The 25283-nt window shown below is 39.5% G+C and overlaps 1 protein-coding gene across 6 annotated transcripts in view; it reads left to right on the forward strand.

Annotated features, from left to right (window-relative positions):
- TCF12 (transcription factor 12) overlaps positions 1 to 25283 on the forward strand; it is a 232552-nt gene that overhangs the window by 73678 nt on the left and 133591 nt on the right. For all 6 annotated transcript variants that reach the window (XM_056572396.1, XM_056572398.1, XM_056572402.1 and 3 more), the window contains exons 4-5: positions 9570 to 9643; positions 24803 to 24905. In XM_056572396.1, coding sequence (XP_056428371.1) covers positions 9570 to 9643; positions 24803 to 24905 — 177 coding nt within the window. The remainder of the gene's footprint in view (positions 1 to 9569; positions 9644 to 24802; positions 24906 to 25283) is intronic.

A 25283-nucleotide genomic window follows, 5' to 3' on the forward strand; every position in this document is an offset into this window, starting at 1 on the left:
TCCAAAAATTGCTGCTTTTTTAAAATCTTTAGTGTTGCTGCTTTTTTAAAATCTTTTTACGTTTTATTAAAAAAAAAATTATAAAATATTTATTAAAAGTTTTATATATGCAAATATGGTATGGTACTGTAAATTGGCGTGAAAAGGAACCTTCCAAAATTTTATGAATTTTTTAAAAATTTCCCCCCACAAATAGTACTTTTTTGGTTGCACCATACATTTTATGGTAAAATGAGTGATGGCATTACAACGGACAACTGGTTGTGCAAAAAACAAGCCCTCATACTAGTCTGTTGATGAAAATATAAAAGTTATGATTTTTTTTTTTAAGGCGAGGAGGAAAAAACGAAAACGTAAAAATAAAATTGTCTGAGTCCTTAAGGCCAAAATGGGCTGAGTCCTTAAGGGTTAAAAATGCAAGTCTACGGGATTGTTCCCATAGAAAAATTATTCCTAAAGGGCCCATACACAATGCTTAATTTCTGCCAAAGAAATTCCACAATGGAATTCTGTTTGCACCACAGTCCCATTGTTTTTATTGGGATTCTGCTGCATCATTTACATTTAGAAAATTCTGCAGCGGAAATTCAGGATTCAAGACCCGCCAAATGAATGATCATGCTCAATCTCTTGGTGAAATTCTTTCTGGACTGCATTGCAGTCTGTAGAGGTGGTACATGTCTACATGTTTCTGCCACCAATGGTTTTGTCACTTTTTTTCACGGAGACAGTTTTTATAAATGCAGCTGTGTGTGCATCATACAACTATGGTAACTGTACCACAGACAGTATGCACAAAGTAATGCTCAAACATAAGCTGTTCTGTTCTTATCTTAATCAGAAAACAATAGAATTATTTCCAAAACATATTGGATAAAGAAAGGCTGAGAATAGGATGGAAATTCCTACCTTCAGCACTAATATAGCTGTGAAATTAGATTTGTTTGGGCAGATAAATTTATTTCATCAACCTAGAACAGCTGGTGAGCGCACCCACTATATTGTCTTTTCTTGTTGGGTTTGCTTTCAGAGTGTGTCTTTGTTTAAAACTCAATTTAGGTATATATATTTTATGTTTTACTGCACAAGAGGCATTTTCGCCCTGAATTACATTGTAATCCAATATCTTTGATTCGCTTGTTGAGAAGCCATCCATTCTTTTACTTTTATTGCTGATGAAGAGTTACAACATGTAAAAGAAAGTTGGTGTAACAGTCTGTAATATATGCTATACTGAGGTTTGGGGTTTCCTTAACCCCTTTACGCAAAATCCGGTACACTTACATGGTGATTAGGGATGACTTCCCGCATCATTACGTACATGTACCTGATGGAAATAAACTGTCACAGCGCCGCCAGGCACTGTGACAGTTTGAGCTCGGCTGTGCTGCACAGCTGGGCCTCCCTGAAGCCGGCGATCACTTCTTTGGTCCAACAGTACAGACGGACAGATAGCAGGGATCTGGCGGGGGTCTCCTCCTTCCCCCTTTCCTCTATCGCTTCACTGTGTGAAGCCATCAGTGGTGAGGGGGGCCCCATCGTAGAAGGCCACCCGCAGGCACCCTGGATTGAGATAACCATGTAGACACTGCAGTCACTGTGACCGCAGCATCTGTTAGGGTTACAGAGGGAGGGAGCTCCCTATGTCACCATTCGGCACTCTGAAAAGTGAAAGCAGAGTGCTGATGGTTGCCATGGCAACAGGAGGCCTGACACTGGCCTCCGTTGTCATTGCAACATGAGCGATCAGTCCCTAAGTGATCTATCCTATACCTGTCAGTACTGACAGACATAGGCATAATTCAATGGAGTTCTGGAGTACAGATGTGTACTCCATTGAATTATGTGTATAATAGTAAAATACATAAATAAATAAATAAGATAAAAAATAAAGTGATAAAAAATACAAAAAATTTTGGACAAAAATAAAAAAATGTGAAAAATAAAAGAAAAAAACATGAAAAAACTAATTAAATTATATATGTATATAATACACCCCCAAAAATAGTCTCCCCAAATAAATCAACATGTGCCACAAAAAAGGAGTCCTCATACAATTGTGTCAGGGCAAAAAAAAAAAAAAAAGTTACAGCTCATAGAATACGTCGACTGTCAAACATGATTTAAAAAAAAATAGTTTTAATGCCATAAATGAACTAAAATATTTTAAAAAGTATATATAAATTTGGTACCGCTGTAATCGTATCAACCTGCAGTGTAACGTTAACATGTCATTTATACTGCATGACGAACGACTTAAAAAAAGGGAAAAGATTTTATTTATGCCACCTCATAAAACATTTAATAAATAACGATCACTGTCATGTGTACCCCAGAATGGTACCAATGAAACCGTCAACTTGTCTCCCAAAAATAATTTTGCACCCCAAGGCCCCTGTAATTTTATATGATGCCAACAAAATATCCTAAACTAAATGGATGCCTCAAAATCCACACAGCACGCCTTCATGTCTGAGGCCTGTGGAGAGACACGTAGCGCACAAAGGCCACATATGGGATATTTCTAAGTACGTCAGAATTCAGGGAATAAATCTTGAGTTGTATTTCTTTGTAAACCCCCTACTGTGTTACAGAAAAAAAATCGATTAATTGGAAAAATCTGCAAAAAAATAAAATTAAAAAATTCCGCCTCCACTCTGCTTTTATTTCCGTGAAACACCTAAAGGGTTAATAAACTTCTTTAAAAGGGTACTCCACTGGAAAACATTTTTATTTTTTTTAAATCAACTGGTGCCAGAAAGGTAAACGGATTTGTTAATTACTATTAAAAAATCTTAATCCTTCCAGTACTTATCAGCTGCTGTTATGATCCACAGGAAGTTCATATCTTTTTGAATTTCCTTTCTGTCTGACCACAGTGCTCTCTGCTGACACCTCTTCCCATTTTAGGAAATGTCCAGAGCCGGATAGGTTTTCTATGGGGATTTGCTCCTACTCCTAGACAGTTCCTAAAATGGACAGAGGTGTCAGCAGAGAGCACTGTGGTCAGACAGAAAGGAAATTCAAAAAGAAAATAACTTCCTGTGGATCATATCAGCAGCTGATAAGTACTGGAAGGATTACAAATCTGTTAAACTTTCTGGCACCAGTTGATTTAAAAAAAATGTTTTCCAGTGGAGTACCCCTTTTAATGTCATTCTGACTACTTTAAGAGGTGCAGTTTATAAAATGGCGTGATTTATGGGAGTATCTAACATACAGACCCCTCAATTCCACTTCAGAACTGAACTGGTATTTCTTGAAAATCTGGAAAATTGCTGCTAAATTTATAAACCCTCTAACATTCTAAAAAAGGGAAATGTTTACCAAATGATGGGAACATAAAGTAGACCTACTTTAATTATTAATTTAATTAATCATTAATTTGGTGCGGTAGGACACTCATATGAGCAGAAAATGTAAAAACTAGAAAAATGCACATTTTTAAAAAATTTTTTCCACAACATTTTTTTTTTTACAAAAAACGCTAAATATATCAATCAAAATTTACCACTAATGTAAAGTACATTATGTCATGAAAAAACTGTCTCAGAATCGTTTTCATAATTAAAAGCGTTCCAAAGTTATTACCAAATAAGTGGACGCATGTCAGATTTTAAAAATTTGCCTTGGTCATTAAAGGGGTACTGTTTTAAATCAACTGGTGCCAGAAAGTTAATCCTTCCAGTACTTGTTAACTGCTGAATACTACAGAGGAAATTTTCTTTTTGAAACACAGAGCTCTCTGCTGACATCACGAGCACAGTGCTCTCTGCTGACATCTCTGTCCATTTTAAGAACTGTCCAGAGTAGGAGAAAATCCCCATAGCAAACATATGCTGCTCTGGACAGTTCCTAAAATGGACAGAGATGTCAACAGAGAGCACTGTGTTCCAAAAAGAAAACCATTTCTTCTATAGTATTCAGTAGCTAATAAGTACTGGAAGGATTAAGATTTTTTAATAGAAGTAATTTACAAATCTGTTTAACAGTTGATTTAAAAAAAAAATAAAATAAAGTTTTCCACGGGAGTACCCTTTTAACCCCTTAACAACCACGGATGTAAATGTATGTCCTGGTTTTCCGGGACTTCTCACTAGAGATGAGCGAATTTACAGTAAATTCGATTTGTCACGAACTTCTCGGCTCGGCAGTTGATGACTTATCCTGCATAAATTAGTTCATCTTTCAGGTGCTCCCGTGGGCTGGAAAAGGTGGATACAGACCTAGGAGACTCTTTCCTAGGACTTTATCCACCTTTTCCAGCCCACCGGAGCACCTGAAAGCTGAACTAATTTATGCAGGATAAGTCATCAACTGCCGAGCCGAGAAGTTCGTGACGAATCGAATTTACTGTAAATTCACTCATCTCTACTTCTCGCACCAGGACGTTCATTTACGTCCTGTGTATGACCCCGAGCATTGTAAGGGTGCTCTCCTCATACACGGCAGGTTCCGGCTGCTAGCAGCAGCCAGGGACCCGCCCATAATGGCCGACATCCGCGATAACCCCTCAGATGCCGTGATCGGTACAGATCACGGCACCTGTGGCATTGCGGAACTTTGATTGGATGATCGGATCGCCCGCAGTGCCCGGAGGTCCTCTCACCTGGCTTCGGCCGTCTCCCGGGGTCTTCTGCTCTGGTCTGAGATAGAGCAGAAGATGACCGACAATTCAAAAAAAATTGAAAAATGTAAAAAGAAAAAGAAAAAAAAAGTGAAAAATCCCCTCCCCCAATAAAAATGAAAATTGTCCGTTTTTCCCATTTTACCCCAAAAAGCGTAAACATTTTTTAATAAACATATTTGGTATTGCCGCGTGCGTAAATGTCCGAACTATCAAAATATAATGTTAAAGGGGTATTCCAGGCAAAACCTTTTTATTATATATATCAACTGGCTCCGGAAAGTTAAACAGAGTTTGTAAATTACTTCTATTAAAAAATCTTAATCCTTCCAATAGTTATTAGCTTCTGAAGTTTTCTGTCTAACTGCTCAATGATGAGGTCACGTCCCGGGAGCGGTGCATGATGGGAGAATATCCCCATAGGAACTGCACAGCTCCCGGGACGTGAGTCATCAGAGAGCAGTTAGACAGAAAACAGCAACTCAACTTCAGAAGCTAATAACTATTGGAAGGATTAAGATTTGTTATTAGAAGTAATTTACAAATATGTTTAACTTTCCGGAGCCAGTTGAGATATATATATATATATATATATATATATATATATATATATATATATATAAAAAGTTTTGGCCTGGAATACCCCTTTAATGATCCAGTACGGTGAACGGCGTAAACGTAAAAAAAAAAAAAAAGTCCAAAAATGCAGCTTTTTTTGTCACATTTTATAAAAAAAAACAAGAAAAAATTTATAAAAAATGATCTAAAAGTTTTACATATGCAAATGTGGTATCTAAAAAGAGTACAGATGACGGCGCAAATAATGAGCCCTCATACCGCCCTATATACGGAAAAATGAAAAAGTTATAGGTGGTCAAAATAGGGCGATTTTAGATTACTGATTTTGTACAAAAAGTTTTAGATTTTTTTTTTAAGCGGTACAAAAATATAAAAGTATCTAGCCATGGGTATCATTTTAATCCTATTGACCCACAGAATAAAGAGCACATATCATTTTTACCGTAAATTATACAATGTGAAAACGAACCCCTCCAAAATGTGCAAAATTTTGGTTTTCATTAACATTTCCTCCCTAAAAATTTTTTGGGGGGATTCGCTGTACATTTTATGCTAAAATGAGAGGTTTCATTACAAAGTACAATTGGTCACGCAAAAAACAAGCCCTTATATAGGTCTGTAGATGGAAAAATAAGAGTTATGGATTTAAGAAGGCGAGGAGGAAAAAACGAAAATGCAAAAATTTAATTGGCCTGGTCCTTAAGGTGAAAATGGGCTTGGTCCTTAAGGGGTTAAGGATGTAGGGCGTACCTGTACGCCCGGTCCCGGTGTTTAAAAAGGGGTCATACCGTGACCCCGCATCTCACCGGGTCGGTCCTGGCTGCTAGTCATAGCCGGGACCCTGGGCTAACAGTGCGTGGCATCGATCGTTGTGCCGCGCGCTATTAACTCTTCAGCCGTGGCGATCAAAGTTGACCGCCATGTCTGAAAGTGAAAGTAAACACTTCCCGGCAGCTCAGTCGGGCTGATCGGGACATCGCGATAAAATCGCGATGTTCCGATCAGCTAGGACGCAAGCGGAGTTACCCTTACTTATCTCCGCGGTGTCCGATCGGGGTTTGATTGCTCCAAGCCTGAGCTACAGGCTTGAGCAATCAAGCCCCTATCTCACTGATCCGTGCAAAGCTATGGCTTTGGAGGGATCAGCATAAGAGATCAGTGTGTGCAGTGCTCTGCAAAAAAAAAAAAAAAAAAAAAGTGAAAAAAAAAAGTTAACAAAGGTCAGTTAACCACTTCCCTAATAAAAGTTTGAATCGCCCCCCTTTTCCCATTAAAAAAAAGAAAACTGTGTAAATAAAAATAAACATATGTGGTATCGCCGCGTGCGCAAATGTCCGAACTATAAAAAAATATAGTTAATTAAATCGCACAGTCAATAGTGTATGTGCAAAAACATTCCACAGTCTAAAATAGCTTATTTTTGGTCCCTTTTTATATCATGAAAAAAATTTATAAAAAGCGATCAAAAAGTCTGATCAATACAAAAAATGGTACTGATAAAAACTTTAGAACACGGCGCAAAAAATTAGTCTTCATACCGGCCCGTACGTGGAAAAATAGTTAGGGTTAGAAGATGAGAATTTTTAACATATAAATTTTCCTGCATGTAGTTATGATTTTTTTACGCAGTACGACAATATCCAACCTATATAAGTAGGGCATCATTTTAACCGTATGGACCTACAGAATAAAGATAAGGTGTAATTTTTATCGAAAAATGCACTGCGTAAGAACAGAAGCCCCCAAAAGTTACAAAATGAAATGTTTTCTTCAATTTTGTCGCACAATGAAATTTTTTTCCGTTTCGCCGTGGATTTTGGGGTAAAATGACTGTCACTGCAAAGTAGAATTGGTGGCGCCAAAAATAAGACATAATATGGAATTTTATGTGCAAAATTTAAAGCATTAGGATTTTTAGAAGGTGATGATGAAAAAATGAAATGCAAAAATGGAAAAACCCTGCGTCCTTAAGGGGTTAAAGGTGTACTCCGCCCCTAGACATTTTATCCCCTATCCAAAGGATAAGGGATAAGATGTCAGATTGCTGGGGACCCCCTGGATCTACTATGCAGCACCTACCTTCCGGAACCGCTGGAGGTCCTCAGGCTAAGTCCATCTCGACCAACGGGACAGAAGATCGTGACATCACGACTCCGCCCCCGTGTGACGTCATTCCCCGCCCCTCAATGCAAGTCTATGGGAGGGGGCGTGACAGCTGTCACGCCCCCTCCCATAGACTTGTATTGAGGGGCGGGGTGTGACATCACAATCTTCTGTCCCGGTGGTCGAAATGGACTCAGCCTGAGGACCTTCAGCGGTCCTGGAAGCCGCTACAGGTGGGTGCTGCATGGTAGATCCAGGGTGTTCCCAGCAGCGGGACCCCGGCGATCTGACGTCTTATTCTCTATCCTTTGGATAGGGGATAAGATGTCTAAGGGCGAAGTACCCCTTTAAGGTCCAAAACAGGCTATTGAGTAAAGGGGTTAATCTGTTTAGTATGTATGTAATTCCAGCTTGTTGTTTACATTTTTTAAGCAAAATCATTGTGGAAATCCTCATGCAAAGATACTGGGCCTCATTTACTGAAAGTGTTGGGTTTATACTAGTGGGAAATGTTTCAGATTTGCAGGATTCCACCTTATTTACTAGGGGGATTCACAGATTTACAAGTCGGGAAAATTTTCTGACCAGCTATTTCTAGGTAGAAATTTCCAGCCATTTATCCACAGAATTTTCTGTGAATTCTATAGTAAATTGGTTGGGTTGTGAAACCACGCCCCTTTTTGGGCCGACCACACCCCTTTTTGGCTTTTCACAGTGCAATGTCGGGTTTGTCAGATTTTCCTGTCGCACACTGGCGCAGACGCTCCAAAATTACCAGACAGAAACTGGTCTGTTTCAGCTTAGTAAATGAGGCCCAGTATGTCTGTTTCTTCTGTGACACATGTAAATAACAGAATGAAGTCTAAGGCCATCCCTCCCATATTTTGCCTTGGATATTTCCAGTTATGCTGGGACTTACACTTGTAAGTAGATGATAATCTCGCTGTCTCAGTAACTAGAACAACTGAATAGAATTGATAATGGATGTCTGACCTGTCAGTGACCTATCCAACATTTTGATTGTTGGGGGTCTGGGTGTTGAGACCCCTACCTATCATTACCATGAGACAGATGTGCTCAGCTGTGTGCTGCTAGCTTCTGCCTGCCTGTTTTTAGCAGTTGTTGGGGTTCTCAGTACCTGGACTCCCACTGTTCAAATTTTCAAACCTGTTATTATGATATGTCAGAAATTTTTCTAAGTAATAGTTGGCCTTTAACAACTTGTCAGAATAAGACAACAAATATTTATCTATTACCTCTCCACAGGGTTAAAGGGGTTCTCCGCCCCTAGACATCTTATCCCCTATACAAAGGATAGGGGATATCAGATCGCGGGGTTCCCGCCACTGGGGACCCCTGGGATCTCGGCTGCAGCACCCACCTGTTGCGGCTTCGGAAATGCTGGAGGCTTCGGCTCCCGACCACAGTGACGTGAGATTGTGACATCACGACTCCACCCCAGTGTGATGTCAAGCCCCGCCCCTCAATGCACGTCTATGGGAGGGGCGCCCCCTCCCATAGACTTGCATTTAGGGGGCGGGGCGTGACGTCACACGGGGGCGGGTCATGATGTCACGATCTCCCGTCACCGTGGTCGTGAGGCGTTAGGATGAGAGCCTCCAGCGCTGCCAGAAGCCGCAACAGGTGGGTGCTGCAAACGAGATCCCGTGGGTCCCCAGCGGCGGGACCCCTGCGATCTGGCATCTTATCCCCTATCCTTTCGATAGGGGATAAGATGTCTAGGGGCGGAGTACCCCTTTTAACAAAGAAGCGTCTTGGGGATTCCCCCAGATTAGTGTCCCCTTCACTTGGAATAGTACTCTTCACTTGAACATGTGCTCTACTACTGCACATAAACTGTTTGTTATTGCTGAGATAGCAAAGATCTGTATTTTAAATAAGTTTTAAATATTGGTAATTCCCTTTAACCCCTTCAGGACATCCGGCGTACAAGAACGCCCTAGTTCTGCTCCCACTGTTTCAAGGAAATTGTGCAAGTTATGGGGTTACCCAATTGAAAGACCTCTGAAAAATACCTATTATGGACAACCTTCAGCAAAGTTGGGGAACGGAAACATTTAGATTTTATTTTTTAATAATTTCATAAAATAGATATCCTATATACTAACATATCTGTTGTTTATGTCTTTGGGGATAATATTGTTGAATCTTATTGCATACCTGAAACTAATCCCAACACCACACAGTGTAAGCAATTGGCATAATAATTGTTTTAATTCAGGAATTCTCTTCTTTCTAGGTATTGATGAACGGTCTGCTACTTCTTCATGGGGGACAAGTGGGCAGATGAGCCCGTCCTACGAATCATCAAGGGTAAGTGCGAGTAAACAGTGAAGAAATGAAAGTGACTCTGTACTGTTTGATTTATTTTGTGGTGAGGGCACCTAAATTAGAAGATTACTTTTGGTAAAGGTTGTTGCATGGTGATGTTAAATGACAAAGTTACCTGTAGTTATAGTTGCTCTCATTCTACAGTTATGATACTTACTGAAGAGTTTATATTTAAATGTGTCTCTATTTGTCTAGAAGATTTCTACCTACAGGTTAGGTAAGTCCTGGCTTCTGTAATGTTTTGTGTCCTTAGATTGTGTTTAGTATTGCACTCGGTCATGCTTTTCTAATTGTTTCTTAAAAAGCAGTAGGTGGTTAAACAGTTAACTGGGTCAAGACGTTCTATAGACAGCTGTTTGTTTTAACTTATTGTTTTGGAATACTCTATATATATTAAATCCCTGACTTTACGTATTTTGTTTGGGTTTTGCAATATTTTAGTTTGTCGTGTTTATAGTGGTTTGGTTGTTTATGATGTCCCCAGTGTCATGTTCTTGTGCCATCAGTTCCTGTTTGCTGCTTTTTAAGTTTCTGGTTATTATTCTCCAGTGTAGTTCTTGGTTGCAATTGACAGTCTATAGTGCCAGAAACATTTGCAGATGTGTTTATTATTTCCTAATCTAAACACACAGTTCTTCTTTTGTTAATGCTTGGTCATGGACCACCCAAGGGCAGCCAATGTGACATTTTTTTATTAGTTCAACCAACATAAAGAAACTATTTAAAGAAGTTGTAGGTGACTTATTAATCTAGTTTGTCTCTCACAAATAGTTTGTAGTGGGCTATAGGATGCTCCCCTAAAATAAAACATATATATTATATCTGATATTGAGTCTTTTATAATTGTTACCTCTTAGCTTTTAAGATGCTTTGAGATTGCTTCTTTCATTTTTAACCCCTTAACGCATATGGACATTTATGAACGTCCCTGAGGTAGGACCCGTGGCTAATGCCAGACATCGCCGATCGAAATTGATTGCCACGTCTAAAGTGAAAGTAAAAGCTTCCCGGCAGCTCAGTCGGGCTGATTGGGACCATCGCGGTAAAATCGCTAGGACGCCACAGAAGGGTGCCTTACCTGCCTCCTGCGCGTCCGATTGGCAATTGATTGCGCCAAGGCTTGAGCAATCAACCGCCAATAACACTGATCCCTGCCATTGAATGCAATGGCAGTGATCAGTTTATTGAATCAATGTACTGCATGTTCTAGTCCCCTATGGGGACTATAACATTGCAAAAAAAGTGGGGGGAAAAGTGAATAATGATCATTTAACCCCTTCCCTAATAAAAGTTTTGAATCGCCCCCCCCTTTTCCCAATAAAAAAAACTGTTTAAATAAAAATAAACATGTGGTATCGACACGTGTGTAAATGTCCGAACTATAAAAATGTTTTGTTAATTAAACCGCACGGTCAATGGTGTATGCGCCAAAAAAAGTTCCAAAGTCCAAAATAGCTTATTTTTGGTCACTTTTTATACCATAAAAAATAAATAAAAAGCAATCAAAAAGTCCAATCAAAACAAAAATGGTACCGTTAAATATTTCAGATCACGGCACAAAAAATTAGTCCTCATACATACGTACATGGAGAAATAAAAAAGTTATGGGGGTCAGAAAATGACAATTTTAAACGTATACATTTCCCTGCATGTAGTTGGGATTTTTTTTAGAAGTACGACAATATCCAACCTATATAAATAGGGTATCATTTTAATCGTATGGACTAGAGATGAGCGAACTTACAGTAAATTCGTCACAAACTTCTCGGCTCAGCAGTTGATGTCTTTTCCTGCATAAATTAGTTCAGCTTTCAGGTGCTCCGGTGGGCTGGAAAAGGTGGATACAGTCCTAGGAGACTCTTTCCTAGGACTGTATCCACCTTTTCCAGCCCACCGGAGCACCAAAGCTGAACTAATTTATGCAGGAAAAGTAACCAACCGCAGAGCTGAGAAGTTCGTGACGAATCGAATTTACTGTAAGCTCGCTCATCTCTAGTATGGACCTACAGAATAAAGATAATGTGTCACTTTTAACAAAAAATTTACTGCGTAGAAACGGAAGCCCCCAAAAGTTACAAAATGGCGTTTTTTTCTTCCATTTTGTCGCACAATGATTTTTTTTTTCTGTTTCGCCGTAGATTGTTTGGGTAAAATGACTGACGTCATTACAAAGTAGAATTGGTGGTGCAAAAAGATTTTTAGGAGGTAATGAGGAAAAAACAAAAATGCAAAAACTGAAAAACCCTCCGTGCTTAAGGGGTTAACAAGGCCTCTGCAAAATGAAAGAAGCGATCTGATTGGTTGCTATGGGCAACTTTTCCTTTGCACGGGTTTGGATAAATCTCCCCCATAGACTGACTGTGAATCTCAGTGAGAATGTGTAAAGCACTTGTAAAGATATGTATATGCCCATACACCTTTAAGTTGATAAAAGTGGACAATTTCAACCAAAACAATAGATTGTTTTGATGTATTTTTAAATAATAAACATGTTTCACAGACATTTTAAATGTTAACACATGGGGGGGATTTTATTAACCGAATAAGAGCCTTTTGGTGTAGAAAAGTCAGAGAAATGTCTCAGATGCGCAAAATCTGTGCACATTTTTTCTGAAGGGATTTTAACTAAAATGATTTGGGTATGCTTTTTTGCTTTTTCACTTTATAGTGGTTGCTGATTTATGAAGTGTGACTTTTCTAAAAAGGTAGCAAGTTTGTCGCAGTGCCCCCAATTATGCTACAAACATACACCAGCCCAATCCTGGCTTACCAAACTGGCCGAGGACAGCATGTTGAAAAGCTGTGTCGTTTTTGCACAAGGAGTTAAAGTCTCAAAGTTGCAAAGGATGAACCATACAAAGTAGTTTACTGAAGTGTAATTTCAAAGAAAATTGTACTAGCACTATATTTATCACATGCCATTCAACCATTTAATCCATTTAGTTCACACATTACCAACACATACAAAGTGTAGAAAAATCATTCACCTACACCACCCTTGGTAAATATTCCCCATAACTTCTAATGGAGTTCTGCAATCAGATGGACTGATCACCGAGCCATAGAGTAAAACACATATCCGCGCCTCTCCTGACAGTCTGATCATAACTTTTAAAATGTCTGTGTAAAATATTAAAGGTTTTCTGAAATGACAGTAAATAAATGATTACTTTTCTCTGACTGGTTAGACTGTTATCTAAAAAAAAATATTGACTGTGTTGAAACTTTTTGTGTCTTAGTTGGACAAAAGAACATTCGTATATTCGTTTGTTAAACCATCAACCAACTTTTATTTTTTATGTGTATGGCCAACTTTAGTGTTTTTTTTTTTTGTGTGTGTGTTTTTGATGCAGTTTTACCGTGGTTTTTGATAAATTCACTGCAAAAACATGGAGAAACTGCACCATGTGGACACAGCCTTAAAGCTTGATTTGAATTTGTAACTCAATGAGAGTCTCTTGTTAATGGAAGAATCATGTGAACCCTTAACCCGTTCAGGACACAGGGGGTACAGGCCTAGGTCCCTGAAAGGGAGGTCTCTATTGAGGAGTCTCTCATCAGCTTTAAGGGGAGAATCCTCTTCCACCAATATATCCCCACTAAGCGGCGCGGTATGGCGTGAAACTCTACAAACTTTGAGAGAGTACCTCAGGGAACACTTGCAAGTTTAGAGTTTACGAGGGATGAGATTCCCGTATTGAACCCCCAGATTGTCCCCTCATTCTGGGTGTTAGCGGGAAACTCGTGTAGGACCTTTTGCACCCACTGCTGAATAAGGGTTACCACGTGTACGTGTACAACTTTTATACCAGTATCCCTCTTGCCACCAGATCCATGGTCGCTTGTGGGATTATGCAGAAGAATCAAAGAGGCCTCCCGACCTATCCTCTCCAGACACCTATCCCCAGGGGTGAGACCGGGGCCTTTACCAGTGAAAACCTGTTGCTGGTCAGGTATAAGGACAAAAGGGAGGTCCTTATGCTGACCACAATTCATGGTAATGGCAGCACCCCTGTCCGAGGTACCGCAACATCTGTCCTCAAGCCTAATTGTATCGTGGACTAAAATCAATATATGGGGGAGTTGATCTCTCTTATCAAGTCCTCAAGCCATTTAATGCCATGTGGAAAACACGGGCATGGTACAAAAAAATTGGCAGTCTACATGTTCCAGATTGCCATGTACAACTCTCTTGTACTGTCCCAGTATGCTGGCAACACTGGGACATTCCTGCAGTTCCAAGAGGAAGTCCTCAAGGTCCAGATCTTTGGCGACCGGGAAACAGCGGGCTGGAGCACCTCTGGAAATTTTGCCGCCCAGATCGTCCCAGGCCAACACTTTCAAGGTCACCCACACTGGAAAGAAGGGACGATCCCAGAAAAAATGTGTGTATTGCAGGAGGGGGATATGGAAGGACACCACCACTCAGTGTGACACATACCCCGATCAACTGGGCCTCTGCATTAACAATTGCTTCAGAGAATACCACACTTCCATGGAGTGCTAAATTTCCAATAATTTTACCCCAATTTAATTTCCCCTAATTTGACCCCAATGTACTTGTCCACAGTACATTGTCTTCCAAATTTTAAACCCCAAAAACCCCTTCATATAATACCCTTGATAACACCTTGTTGTTTTTTCCAGTGGGTCACCGAGTCAATAGCATTTGGGATCTGCATGATGCCTCAAATGCACAGTGCTCTCTCACCACCTAGGCAGTGTGCACATTTGCAGGCAACAGGCCACACACACAACATTCCCAGAATGATGAAGCAGAGCAAAGGGTTTGGGGAGGGCATACTTTTTTTTACTTTTGGCTATGCTCTGGGTCATCATTCTAGGAACATAATTGGCATATCAGTAGAAAAATAGCAATTTTCATTTTTCACACACTGCACTACATCCTTTCCTGGAAAATAAATTGACAGTACTTATCAGCTGCTGTATACTACAGAGGAAGTTGTATTTCTTTCTGGAGTTCTATTCAGTCTGACCACAGTACTCTTTGCTGAGACCTCTTTGCTGAAACCATCCAAAGCAGGTGAGGTTTGCTATGGGAATTTGCTCCTACTCTGTACAGTTCCTGACACGGACAGAGGTGTCAGCAGAGAGCACTGTGGTCAGACTGAAAAGAACTCCAGAAAGAAATACAACTTCCTTTGTAGCATACAGCAGCTGATAAGCACCGGAAGGATTTTTAAATAGAAGTAATTTACTAATCTGTTTAACCCCTTAAGGACCAAGCCCATTTTCACCTGAAGGACCAGGCCAATTTTATTTTTGCGTTTTTTCGTTTTTTCCTCCTCACCTTCTAAAATCCATAACTCTTTTATATTTCCATCTACAGACCCATATGAGGGCTTGTTTTTTGCGTGACTAATTGTACTTTGTAATGAAACCTCTCGTTTTACCATAAAATGTACGGCGAACCCAGGGAGGAAATTTAAATAAAACTACAATTTTGCACATTTTGGAGGGTTTTGTTTTCACACTGTACAATTTACGGTAAAAATGAAATGTATTCTTTATTCTGTGGGTCAATAGGATTAAAATGATACCCATGGCTAGATACTTTTATATTTTTGTACCGCTTAAAAAAAATGTAAAACTTTTTGTACAAAATCAGTAATTTAAAATCGCCCTATTTTGACCACCTATAACTTTTTCATTTTTCCGTATATAGGGCGGTATGAGGGCTCATTTATTGCACTGTCATCTGTACTTTTTATCTATACCACATTTGCATATATAAAACTTTTAGATAATTTGTTTTTGTTTTTTTTATAAAATGTGACAAAAAGCAGCATTTTTGGACTTTTTAAAATTTTTTTACATTTACGCCATTCACCATATTTTGATAGTTCAGCATTTACGCATGCGGCGATACCAAATATGTTTGTTAAAAAAAAATGTCCCTTCTTGGGGGTAAAATGGGAAAAACTGACAATTTTTATTTTTATTAGGGGAGGGGATTTTTCAACTTTTTTTTTACACTTTTTATGTCCCCATAGGGGGGGACTATCTATAGCAATCATTTGATTGCTAATACTGTTCAGTGCTATGCATAGGACATAGCACCGATCAGTATTATCGGTGATCTTCTGCTCTGGCCTGCTCAATCTCAGACCAGAGCAGAAGACCCCGGCCTCCATGCTGGATGATTGGATCTCTGCGGCAGCGCTGCGGGCAATCCGATAATCCATTCAAAATACCGCAGATGCCGTGATCTGTATTGATCACGGCATCCTAGGGGTTAATGGCAGACATCCAGGCGATCGCAGCCGGAACCTGCCGTGTATGACGCGAGCACCGTTACAATGCTCGCGGTCATACACAGTACGTAAATGTACGTCCTGGTGCGGGAAGTACCGCCAAACCAGGATGTACATTTACGTCCGTGATCATTAAGGGGTTAACTTTATGGGACCAATTGATATGATTTTTTTTTTTTCCACCGGAGTACCCCTTTAAGGTCAAAAGAGTCCTTAAGGGGTTAAAGAAGCACTACAGGCTTACTTTTATTTGCCCTTATCTTGCATACTCATTATTACTAGTCCTACAGTGCTATCTGGTTAATTTTAGCACAGCTACTTCCATGCGTTTCATTACTGTAACTGGTGATTACCATAACATTTTATGTGGCAGAGGAAGTGGTCTGTCTTTGGTCAGCTAACTTCCTGTGAACTATAGTAATTAAAGATGATTCCAAACACTTGTAATTTTTATGCAGATATATCTGCTGTGAATGACCCCTCCCATCCTCACCTAGCCCTATATACTGCTGCTATCTCTATGGGATCAGGGTATATAGTATACACCTCCCCTGTGTTTACTCATTGCATTTTTTGTTGCAATTTTCCTGAAATTGTAGGAAATTATTTATTTATGCATTTTTTGTGTGAAATGTGATATTTTTGCTGCAATTTTGGAAAATTGCAGCAAAAATGCTGTAAAAACTCTACTAAAACAACAAAATCATAGTAAAAGCTCAAAGTGAACATAACCTATAAACTTCATATAATGCCTGAATTTGGATTATTGGGCAAACCATCTTGCCTCATGGCAATATTTCTTTATGCATCAAAACTGCACATATTTGTGCTACTTATGCCAACCCACTTAGAAGTCTCCAACAGGTAGGCTTCTGGAGTCTAGCCAAGTGATTAGTTTACCAGGTGCAGTAATGAGAATCCTCCCTCTCTCTCTGTGCAGCCAGAGGATTCAGGAGAAATGTAGGTAGCATTACAAAATAATTTCAGTGTGAAAAGAGAAATCAGTATGGCTAAAAACTCATGCCTGCCACATCAGCTGAGACAGGTAAGCACATGACATACAAAAGAAGCTCCACTTTAGCCTGTGCTGCACTATATAAGCAAAAAAATAATCATAAATTTGTACCTGTTTGGCTGTATGAGACTAGCTGAAGATGCAGCGTTTTGTACCTCTTTCCAACATGCAGGGTCACCCTCTGTGTCTCAGATAGATTTTACTATATAATGAATTGTAACCTTATGTCTCGCTTGTGTTAACGTGTCATTACTGTTTGACACTGACACATTAAGGGCCTCTGTCTGTAAGGCTACGTTCACACGGCCATTTAATTCCGTCCCGCTTTTCTTCCGTCACTGCCTCCTAAACGGACCATACTGCTAGCGGATGCAAACGGATGACATTTTGTGGCTTCCTTTTGCATTAGTTTTTCATCCATTAGTATGAAAAGTCAGCCACCTACAGACTCCCGCAGCCAAGACTACTACAACTCCCATCATGGAACAGACTTTGTTTCCATGATGGCAGTAGTAGTTCCTAGCTGCAGGAGTCTGCGGGCCTTTGGGGAGGCTACATTAGTGCTTGTACTACTACTACTATAGTACGGGGGATAAGAGATTGATCGCACCGATCAGAAGTTATTAACCCCTTCCCGCAAAATCAGTGGTGTGGTGAGGGGGACCCCATTAGAGGTTGCAACCCGAGGGCATTCAGGATTGGTTAACCCTGTAGGCGCTGGGGTCACTAAGACCACAGCGTCTATTATGGCAACAGAGGGAGGGAGCTCCCTCTGTCACTGATCGGTGCTCTGCAAAATGAAACCAGAGCGCCGATGGTTGCCATGGCAACTGGAGGACTGACAGTGGCCTCTGTCGTCATGACAACATGAGTGATCAGTCCCTACCTGAGGTTGGGTCTATCATATGCCTGTCAGTACTGAAAGACATAGGCATAATTCAGTGGAGTACAGATGTGTACGCCATTGAATTATGTGTATAAAACGGTAGTTAAAAAAATAAAATAAAATGGTGTGAAGAAATAAGTGGAAAAAATGTGAAAAAAATTTGTAAAAAATATAAATATAATATAATACACCCCCAGAAATAGTTCCCCCAAATAAATCAACATGTCCCGCAAAAAAATCCTCACACAATTGCGTCAGTGAAAAAATAAAAAAGTTGCAGCTCACAGAATGCGGCGACTTACAAACATGATTTGTTTATTTTTTTACGTTTTTATGCCATAAATGAACTAAAATATTTTAAAAAAAGTGTATATATATTTGGTATCGGCCGTAATGGTATCGACCTGCAGTGTAACGTTTAACATGTCATTCGCATGACGGAAGACCCAAAAAATAAAAATAAAAAACAACCACAGAATCGATTTTTGGATGTATACCAACTCATAAAAAATTTAATAAAAAAACTATCACTGTCATGTGTACCCCAGAATGGTACCAATTAAAGCGTCAACTTGTTTCCCAAAAAGATTTTTGCACCCCAAGGCCCCTGTAATTTTATATGATGCTAACAAAATATCCTAAACTAAAAGGACGCCCCAGAATCTACACAGCACAACTTCATGTCTGAGGCCTATGTGAGAGACACGTAGTGCACAAAGGCCACATATGGGATATTTCTAAGTATGTCAGACTTCGGAGAATAAATCTTGAGTTGTATTTTTGTCAACACCTACTGTGTTACAGAAAAAATGGATTAAAATGAAAAATCTACAAAAAAAATAAACTGTTAAAATTCTTCCTCCATTCTGCTTTTATTTCTGTGAAACGCCTAAAGGGTTAATGAACTTCTTTAATGTAATTATGACTACTTTAAAGGGGTGCAGTTTATAAAATGGGGTGATATATGGGGATATATAACATACAGGCCCCTCAATTCTACTTCAGAACTGAACTGGTCTTGAAAATCTGGAAAATTGCTACTAAATTATAAACCCTCTAATATTCTAAAAAAGTTAAGGAATGTTTATGAAATGAAGGGAACCTAAAGTAGACATATTGTAGATGTGAATTAATCATTAATTTGGTGCGGCATGACTATTTATCGTACGAGCAGAAAATACCAAATCTAGTAAAATGCTAATTTTTTATTTTTTTCGCAAAATGTAGTTGTTGTTTTTTTCTTACAAAAAATGCTAAATATATCAATCAAAATTTACCACTAATGTAAAGTACAATATGTCACGAAAAAACGTTCTCAGTAAAAGTGTTCCAAAGTTATTACCAACTAAGTGGACGCATGTCAGATTTTGGAAATTTGCCTTGGTCATTAAAGGGGTATTCCAGGAAAAAACTTTATTTATATCAACTGGCTCCAGAAAGTTAAACAGATTTGTAAATTACTTCTATTTAAAAAACCTTAATCCATCCAATAATTATCAGCTGCTGAAGTTGAGTTGTTTTTTTCTCTCTGGCAACAGTGCTCTCTGCTGACATCTCTGCTTGTCTCGGGAACTGCACAGAGTAGAAGAGGTTTGCTATGGGGATTTGGTTCTACTCTGGACAGTTCCCGAGACAGGTGTCATCAGAGAGCACTTAGAAGAACAACTCAACTTCAGCAGCTCATAAATAGTGAAAGGATTAAGATTTTTTAATAAACAGATTTGTAAATAACTTCTAACTTTTTGGAGCCAGATGACATATAAAAAAAAGTTTTTTCCTGGATAACCCCTTAAAGACCACTGGTTTTTCCATTTTTGCACTTTCGTTTTTTTCTCCTCACCTTTTTAAAATCATAACCCTTTCAATTTTGCACCTAAAAATCCATATGATGGCTTATTTTTTGTGCCACCAATTCTACTTTGCAGTGACATCAGTAATTTTACCCAAAAATCTACGGAGAAACGGGAAAAAAAATCATTGTGCGACGAAATTGAAGAAAAAACACAATTTTGTAACTTTTGGGGGGCTTCCGTTTCTATGCAGTAAATTTTTCAGTAAACATTACTCCTTCTCTTTGTTCTGTAGGTCCATACGATTAAAATGATACCCTACTTATGATTTTTTTCCAGAAGTAAGACCAAATCAAACCTACATAACTACATGCAGGAAAATGTGCATGTTTAAAATTGTAATCTTCTGACCCCTATAACTTTTTTATTTTTCTGCGTATGGGGCGGGATTAGGGCTAATTTTTTGCGCCGTGATCTGAAGTTTTTATCGGTACCATTTTTGTATTGATCAGACTTTTTGATCGCTTTTTATAAATTTTTTCAAGATATAAAAAAATGACCAAAAATAAGCTAATTTGGAATTTTTGCGCATACGCCATTGACCCTGCAGTTTAATTAATGTTTTTTTTTTTATATTTTGGACATTTATGCACGAGGCGATACCACATGTGTATATTTATTATTTACAGTTTTTTTTTTTTTTTGAAAAGGGGGTGATTTGGACTTTTATTAGGCTATAACATTGTGTACACTGATTGCCAGCAATGTTCACTGCAAAGCCATAGCTTTGCATTGATCAGTGTTATAGGCGGTCGATTGCTCAAGCCTGGGTCTAAGGCTTGGAGCAATCAATCGCTGATCGGACGCGCCGGAGGAAGGTAAACTACCCTCTGCTCGTGTCCCAATCAGCCCCACTGAGCAGCCAGGAAGCATTTACTTTCATATTAGACGTGGCGTTCAAAGTCTTAATAGCACGCGGCAGCGATCGTGGTGGCGCGCGCTATTAGCCCTGGGTCCTGGCTTCTGATACATGCCGGGACTGACCCGCTATGGCGCGGTGTCCGTGGCCATTAATCGGTTAAAGGGGTATTCCAGGCCAAAACTTTTTTTTTATATATCAACTGGCTCCGGAAAGTTAAACAGATTTGTAAATTACTTCGATGAAAAAATCTTAATCCTTGCAATAGTTATTAGCTTCTGAAGTTGAGTTGTTGTTTTCTGTCTAACTGCTTTCTGATGAATCACGTCCCGGGAGCTGTGCAGTTCCTATGGAGATATTCTCCCAGCATGCACAGCTCCCGTGACGTGACATCATCATTGAGCAGTTAGACAGAAAACTTCAGAAGCTAATAACTATTGGAAGGATTAAGATTTTTTAATGAAAGTTAAACAGATTTGTAAATTACTTCTATTAAAAAATCTTAATCCTTCCAATAGTTATTAGCTTCTGAAGTTTTCTGTCTAACTGCTGAATGATGATGTCACGTCACGGGAGCTGTGCATGCTGGGAGAATATCTCCATAGGAACTGCACAGATCCCGGGACGTGATTCATCAGAAAGCAGTTAGACAGAAAACAACAACTCAACTTCAGAAGCTAATTGCAAGGATTAAGATTTTTTAATCAAAGTAATTTACAAATCTGTTTAACTTTCCGGAGCCAGTTGATATATATATATATATAAAAAAAAAGTTTTTGCCTGGAATACCCCTTTAAGGTCAAAACTAATGGCTATGGAGTAAAGGGGTTAAGCAGGGGAGCGGGCAGCATGCTCCGCTCCCCTGCGATGTATAGTGTTTTCACTTTCATTTTTAAATCCCCCACCGGGAGCCCTGAATGGCCGGTACTGAGCAGCCATCTCTATCTTTAAAATAGAGATTGTGAGTGGCAGTGGGGGCCATATCTATATTAAAAGCACTGTGGGGGGCAAGATTTATAGCGCTGTCGGGGGGGGGGGGGCAGACATATAGAGCTATATAGCCCACAGCACATTTATAATATGCCCCCCCGCATCACAGTTTTTAAAGATATGACCCCCATCGGTGCATTTATAAATATATACCCCCTGCAGTGCATTTATAATGTACCCCCCAGAGCGCATTTATCATAATATGCCACCGCAATGCTATGTGTGAAAGTATTCTATCTGCAGCTCATTGGGCCAGCTGGCTGCTGGCCTGATGCGCGGCTGATTGAATACTTTTCACACACAGCTCTGCGGTGGTATACTATGATAAATGCACTGCGGGGGTTACATTATAAATGCGCTGGCGGGGGTCATATCTTTAAAAACTGTGCTGCGGAGGGCATGTTATAAATGTGCTGGGGGGCTAGATATATAACGCTATATGATATGGCCCCCGCTGCCACTCACAATCTCCATTTTAAAATCCCTGCCAAGAGCCCTGAATGGCTTCTCAGTACCGGCCATTCAGGGCTCCCTGCAGGGGATTTAAACATGAAAGTAAAAACACACGATACATTGCAGGGGAGTGGAGCATGCTGCCCGCTCACCTGCTAAATAACTTCTGATCACATCGGGTCTCAGAAGTGAGGCCCGGTGCAATCAATCCCTCAGCCCCTGTACTACTACCCCCAACATGGAACAGACTCTGTTCCATGATGGGGGTAGTAGTACAAGCACTAATGTAGTCTCCCCAGCCACCCCCAGACTCCTGCAGCTGGAAGATCGACTACTCCCATCATGGCAACAAGTCTGGTCCATGATGGGAGCAGTAGTAGTCCCTCAGCACTGCAGGAGTCTGCTGATGTCACCTCTTCTGAGCATGCTCAGAAGTAATGGATATTATAAACCGGGTGCAAACTGATGACATTAAAGGCTCATCCATTTGCCATAGACTTCAATGTTAAATTTATAATATCCGTTTCTATTCCGTTATTTTTGACGGGAGAAAAAACATTGCATGCAACATCTTTTCCCTGGTCAAAAAAAAATTAAGGAACAGGAAGCAAACTGGTGCAAACAGATGATAAAGGATTGTAATAAATATCCCATTGACATCAATGGGATTATTTTACAGCAGTTTGCAACCAGTTAAAAAAATTATCAAACTGATTGATTACGGGCATTTATTAATGGGGGCAGACGGCCTTGTAAACGAGGCTAAAGAGCAGGTAGCCACTGAAAAAATGGAGGCATTTGTTAAACACCCATCGACCCTGGTACTCAGTACACACTTTCCTTATTTGACAAAAAAGTTAACTTTTGCCCCATTTGTTTTTTAAATTACTTTTTATTTTTTACCTTTTTAAGTGATACTGTCACCTTGAAAGCCCCCCAGTGAATAGCTGACTAAATATGACGCTCACATAAAAGATACATACATACATTTATTTATGCCAACGAATAAACTCTTATTGCAGCCCTGAAGTATCTCCAAGGTGTGGCCCAGGGTCCTCTGTGCCCTCTGGCCACAATATACTCCTCTCTGAAGCCACATCTACCCCCTGTTTGATGGGCACAGGGGGGGGGCTCTTCTTTAATGATTGTGGTGCACTCAGCAACAACAGTGCCTTTGCTGGATTTCCGAGATTGAGCAGAGGCCTGCTTGTCAATCAAACAGGGTGGGTGTGGCTTTGGGGCGGTTACCTTTCAGCAGACTAAAACCCCCCTATGCATGAATAATGGGATGACATGACCTGTATGTAAGAAATGCAATAGAGGCTGAGCTGTTTGGGGGGAGGATATTCAAGGTGACCTATTCACCTTAATGAAGTAAATTTGTTTTGTAGTAAACAGCATCATATGCAATAAAGAACTGTATAAGAATAAGCCTTGGCTGTACATGTAATAGTTTGTTCCTGCTTTGTGGACATTTTTGTGACGGCAGAGTCTGAGCCGCATGGTAATCCATGACTGGTCATCTTCACCTGGGTTAAGCATGAACAGCCAGTCAGTCATGGATTAACACTTTGGCTGTCTCACAGCTTGGAACAGACATTCTGATATCTTGGGCAGTATGTAGAAGTGTAACCTTGGCATATGTACTGCTTAAAGCAAGGTTTATTGTATTTCTAAATAACATTTCTGTGTTTGGAGAAGCATCTGAAACGGAACTGTCTGAGAATATAAAATGTAGATATAACAGTCATTTATAACCTTGCTAAGTTTAATAGTTGGAATAAAAATGAGTTTTTATAACCAATAGCTGTGTAATATCAAGCTTCCTTTTAGTAAGACTTGGACTTTGTACTCTGTAACTAGAAGTGCTTTAGGTAGAGCTCTGTAAAACGGCATAAACAAAAATCCTTTACCCAGACGTCGCAAACCTATCATTCCATGTAATTCTAATGTCGCTGCTTCTGCCTGTGGTAGGCGCTACAGACACATTAAAATAAAAATAGGTTCATTACTGATGTGATAAGTGATTATTTCATATACGCAGCAATACACAATAGTCCATGTTGGCTTTTTAAGTTTTTCAAACTGGTCATACCTGATCACAAACATCTGGTGGAGAACGCACCTTCACATTCCATGGCCCTGATTTTATCAGTATGTGTGAAGAGAAAGGTTTTGCCCACAGCAACCAATCACAGCTCAGTTTTCACTTTACCAGAGCTCGTTAAGATATGAAAGCTGTGATTGGTTGTTATGGAAAAAAAAATCTCTCCAATTTAACTCACACATTTTGATAAATCAGGGCTACTGTCTGTACATGTGCCCACTAAACTGTAGGGGGATTTTGAATTTGCTGGTGCTTTATTAAAAAAAAAAAAAATATATATATATATATATATATATATATAAAATCTGTATCAAAACTTCATGGCCTATGCAGACCGAGTGGATTTTGCTGAAAGAATGAACGTGTTCATTATTTCGTCGAAATCTGGATTTGTCTTAAAAGTTCCATGTGCACTGAGCAGCAGAATCCCGAATTCTGCTGCACGCGGATTCCGCACAGAATTTACTCAGTGTGCATGGGCCGATAATTACTAAAGAACTAATTAATTTTTCTAGAGATACAGGTCTGTTTCAAGTTTTCCATAAAGTGTTTTATTTTCTTTTTTTTCCCTCAGGAAACCTATAAATGCATTAATTAGATGGATATATAGATATTTCCCAGTAAATACTCTGTAGATGAATGTACAGTGTCATTACACTCAGCAGTACTGTCACCTAATCTGCTTAATACTTTTCTCGCTCTTTAGGGTTTTGAAGACAGCCCTCATTACAATGAACACTTGAGTGACAGTCGATTAGGGCCCCATGAAGGATTGTCCCCGACACCTTTCATGAACTCAAATCTGATGGGTAAGTAGGTAATGCTTGTAGGCAGCCCCTAAAAGCTGCTTTTCTTTTGAAGATATTTATCATTCCTTGTCTGACAATCGTCTTTACTTCACAAATTTTCTTAAAAAGAATCTGCCACCTTTCTGTATTTGTGCCCAATGCAAAAGCTTTAGCACTACCTGATCAAGAGGCTTGGCATCTCCGTTCTCATGATAGGTGGGGTTTTATACCCTGCTTATCAAACATTTATTGCATATCAAATAGAAATTTCCATTGTGTCATATTGATTGGGTAGGACAATTTCTGCATCTACCCCGCCCAGTGATGACACTCATTTTATTTATAACACTGTGTACCATAGAGATACATATTATCTATATTGGATGCTGTTGGAAAGTG

Source organism: Hyla sarda, chromosome 4, assembly GCF_029499605.1.
Source record: "Hyla sarda isolate aHylSar1 chromosome 4, aHylSar1.hap1, whole genome shotgun sequence".
NCBI lineage: Eukaryota > Metazoa > Chordata > Amphibia > Anura > Hylidae > Hyla > Hyla sarda.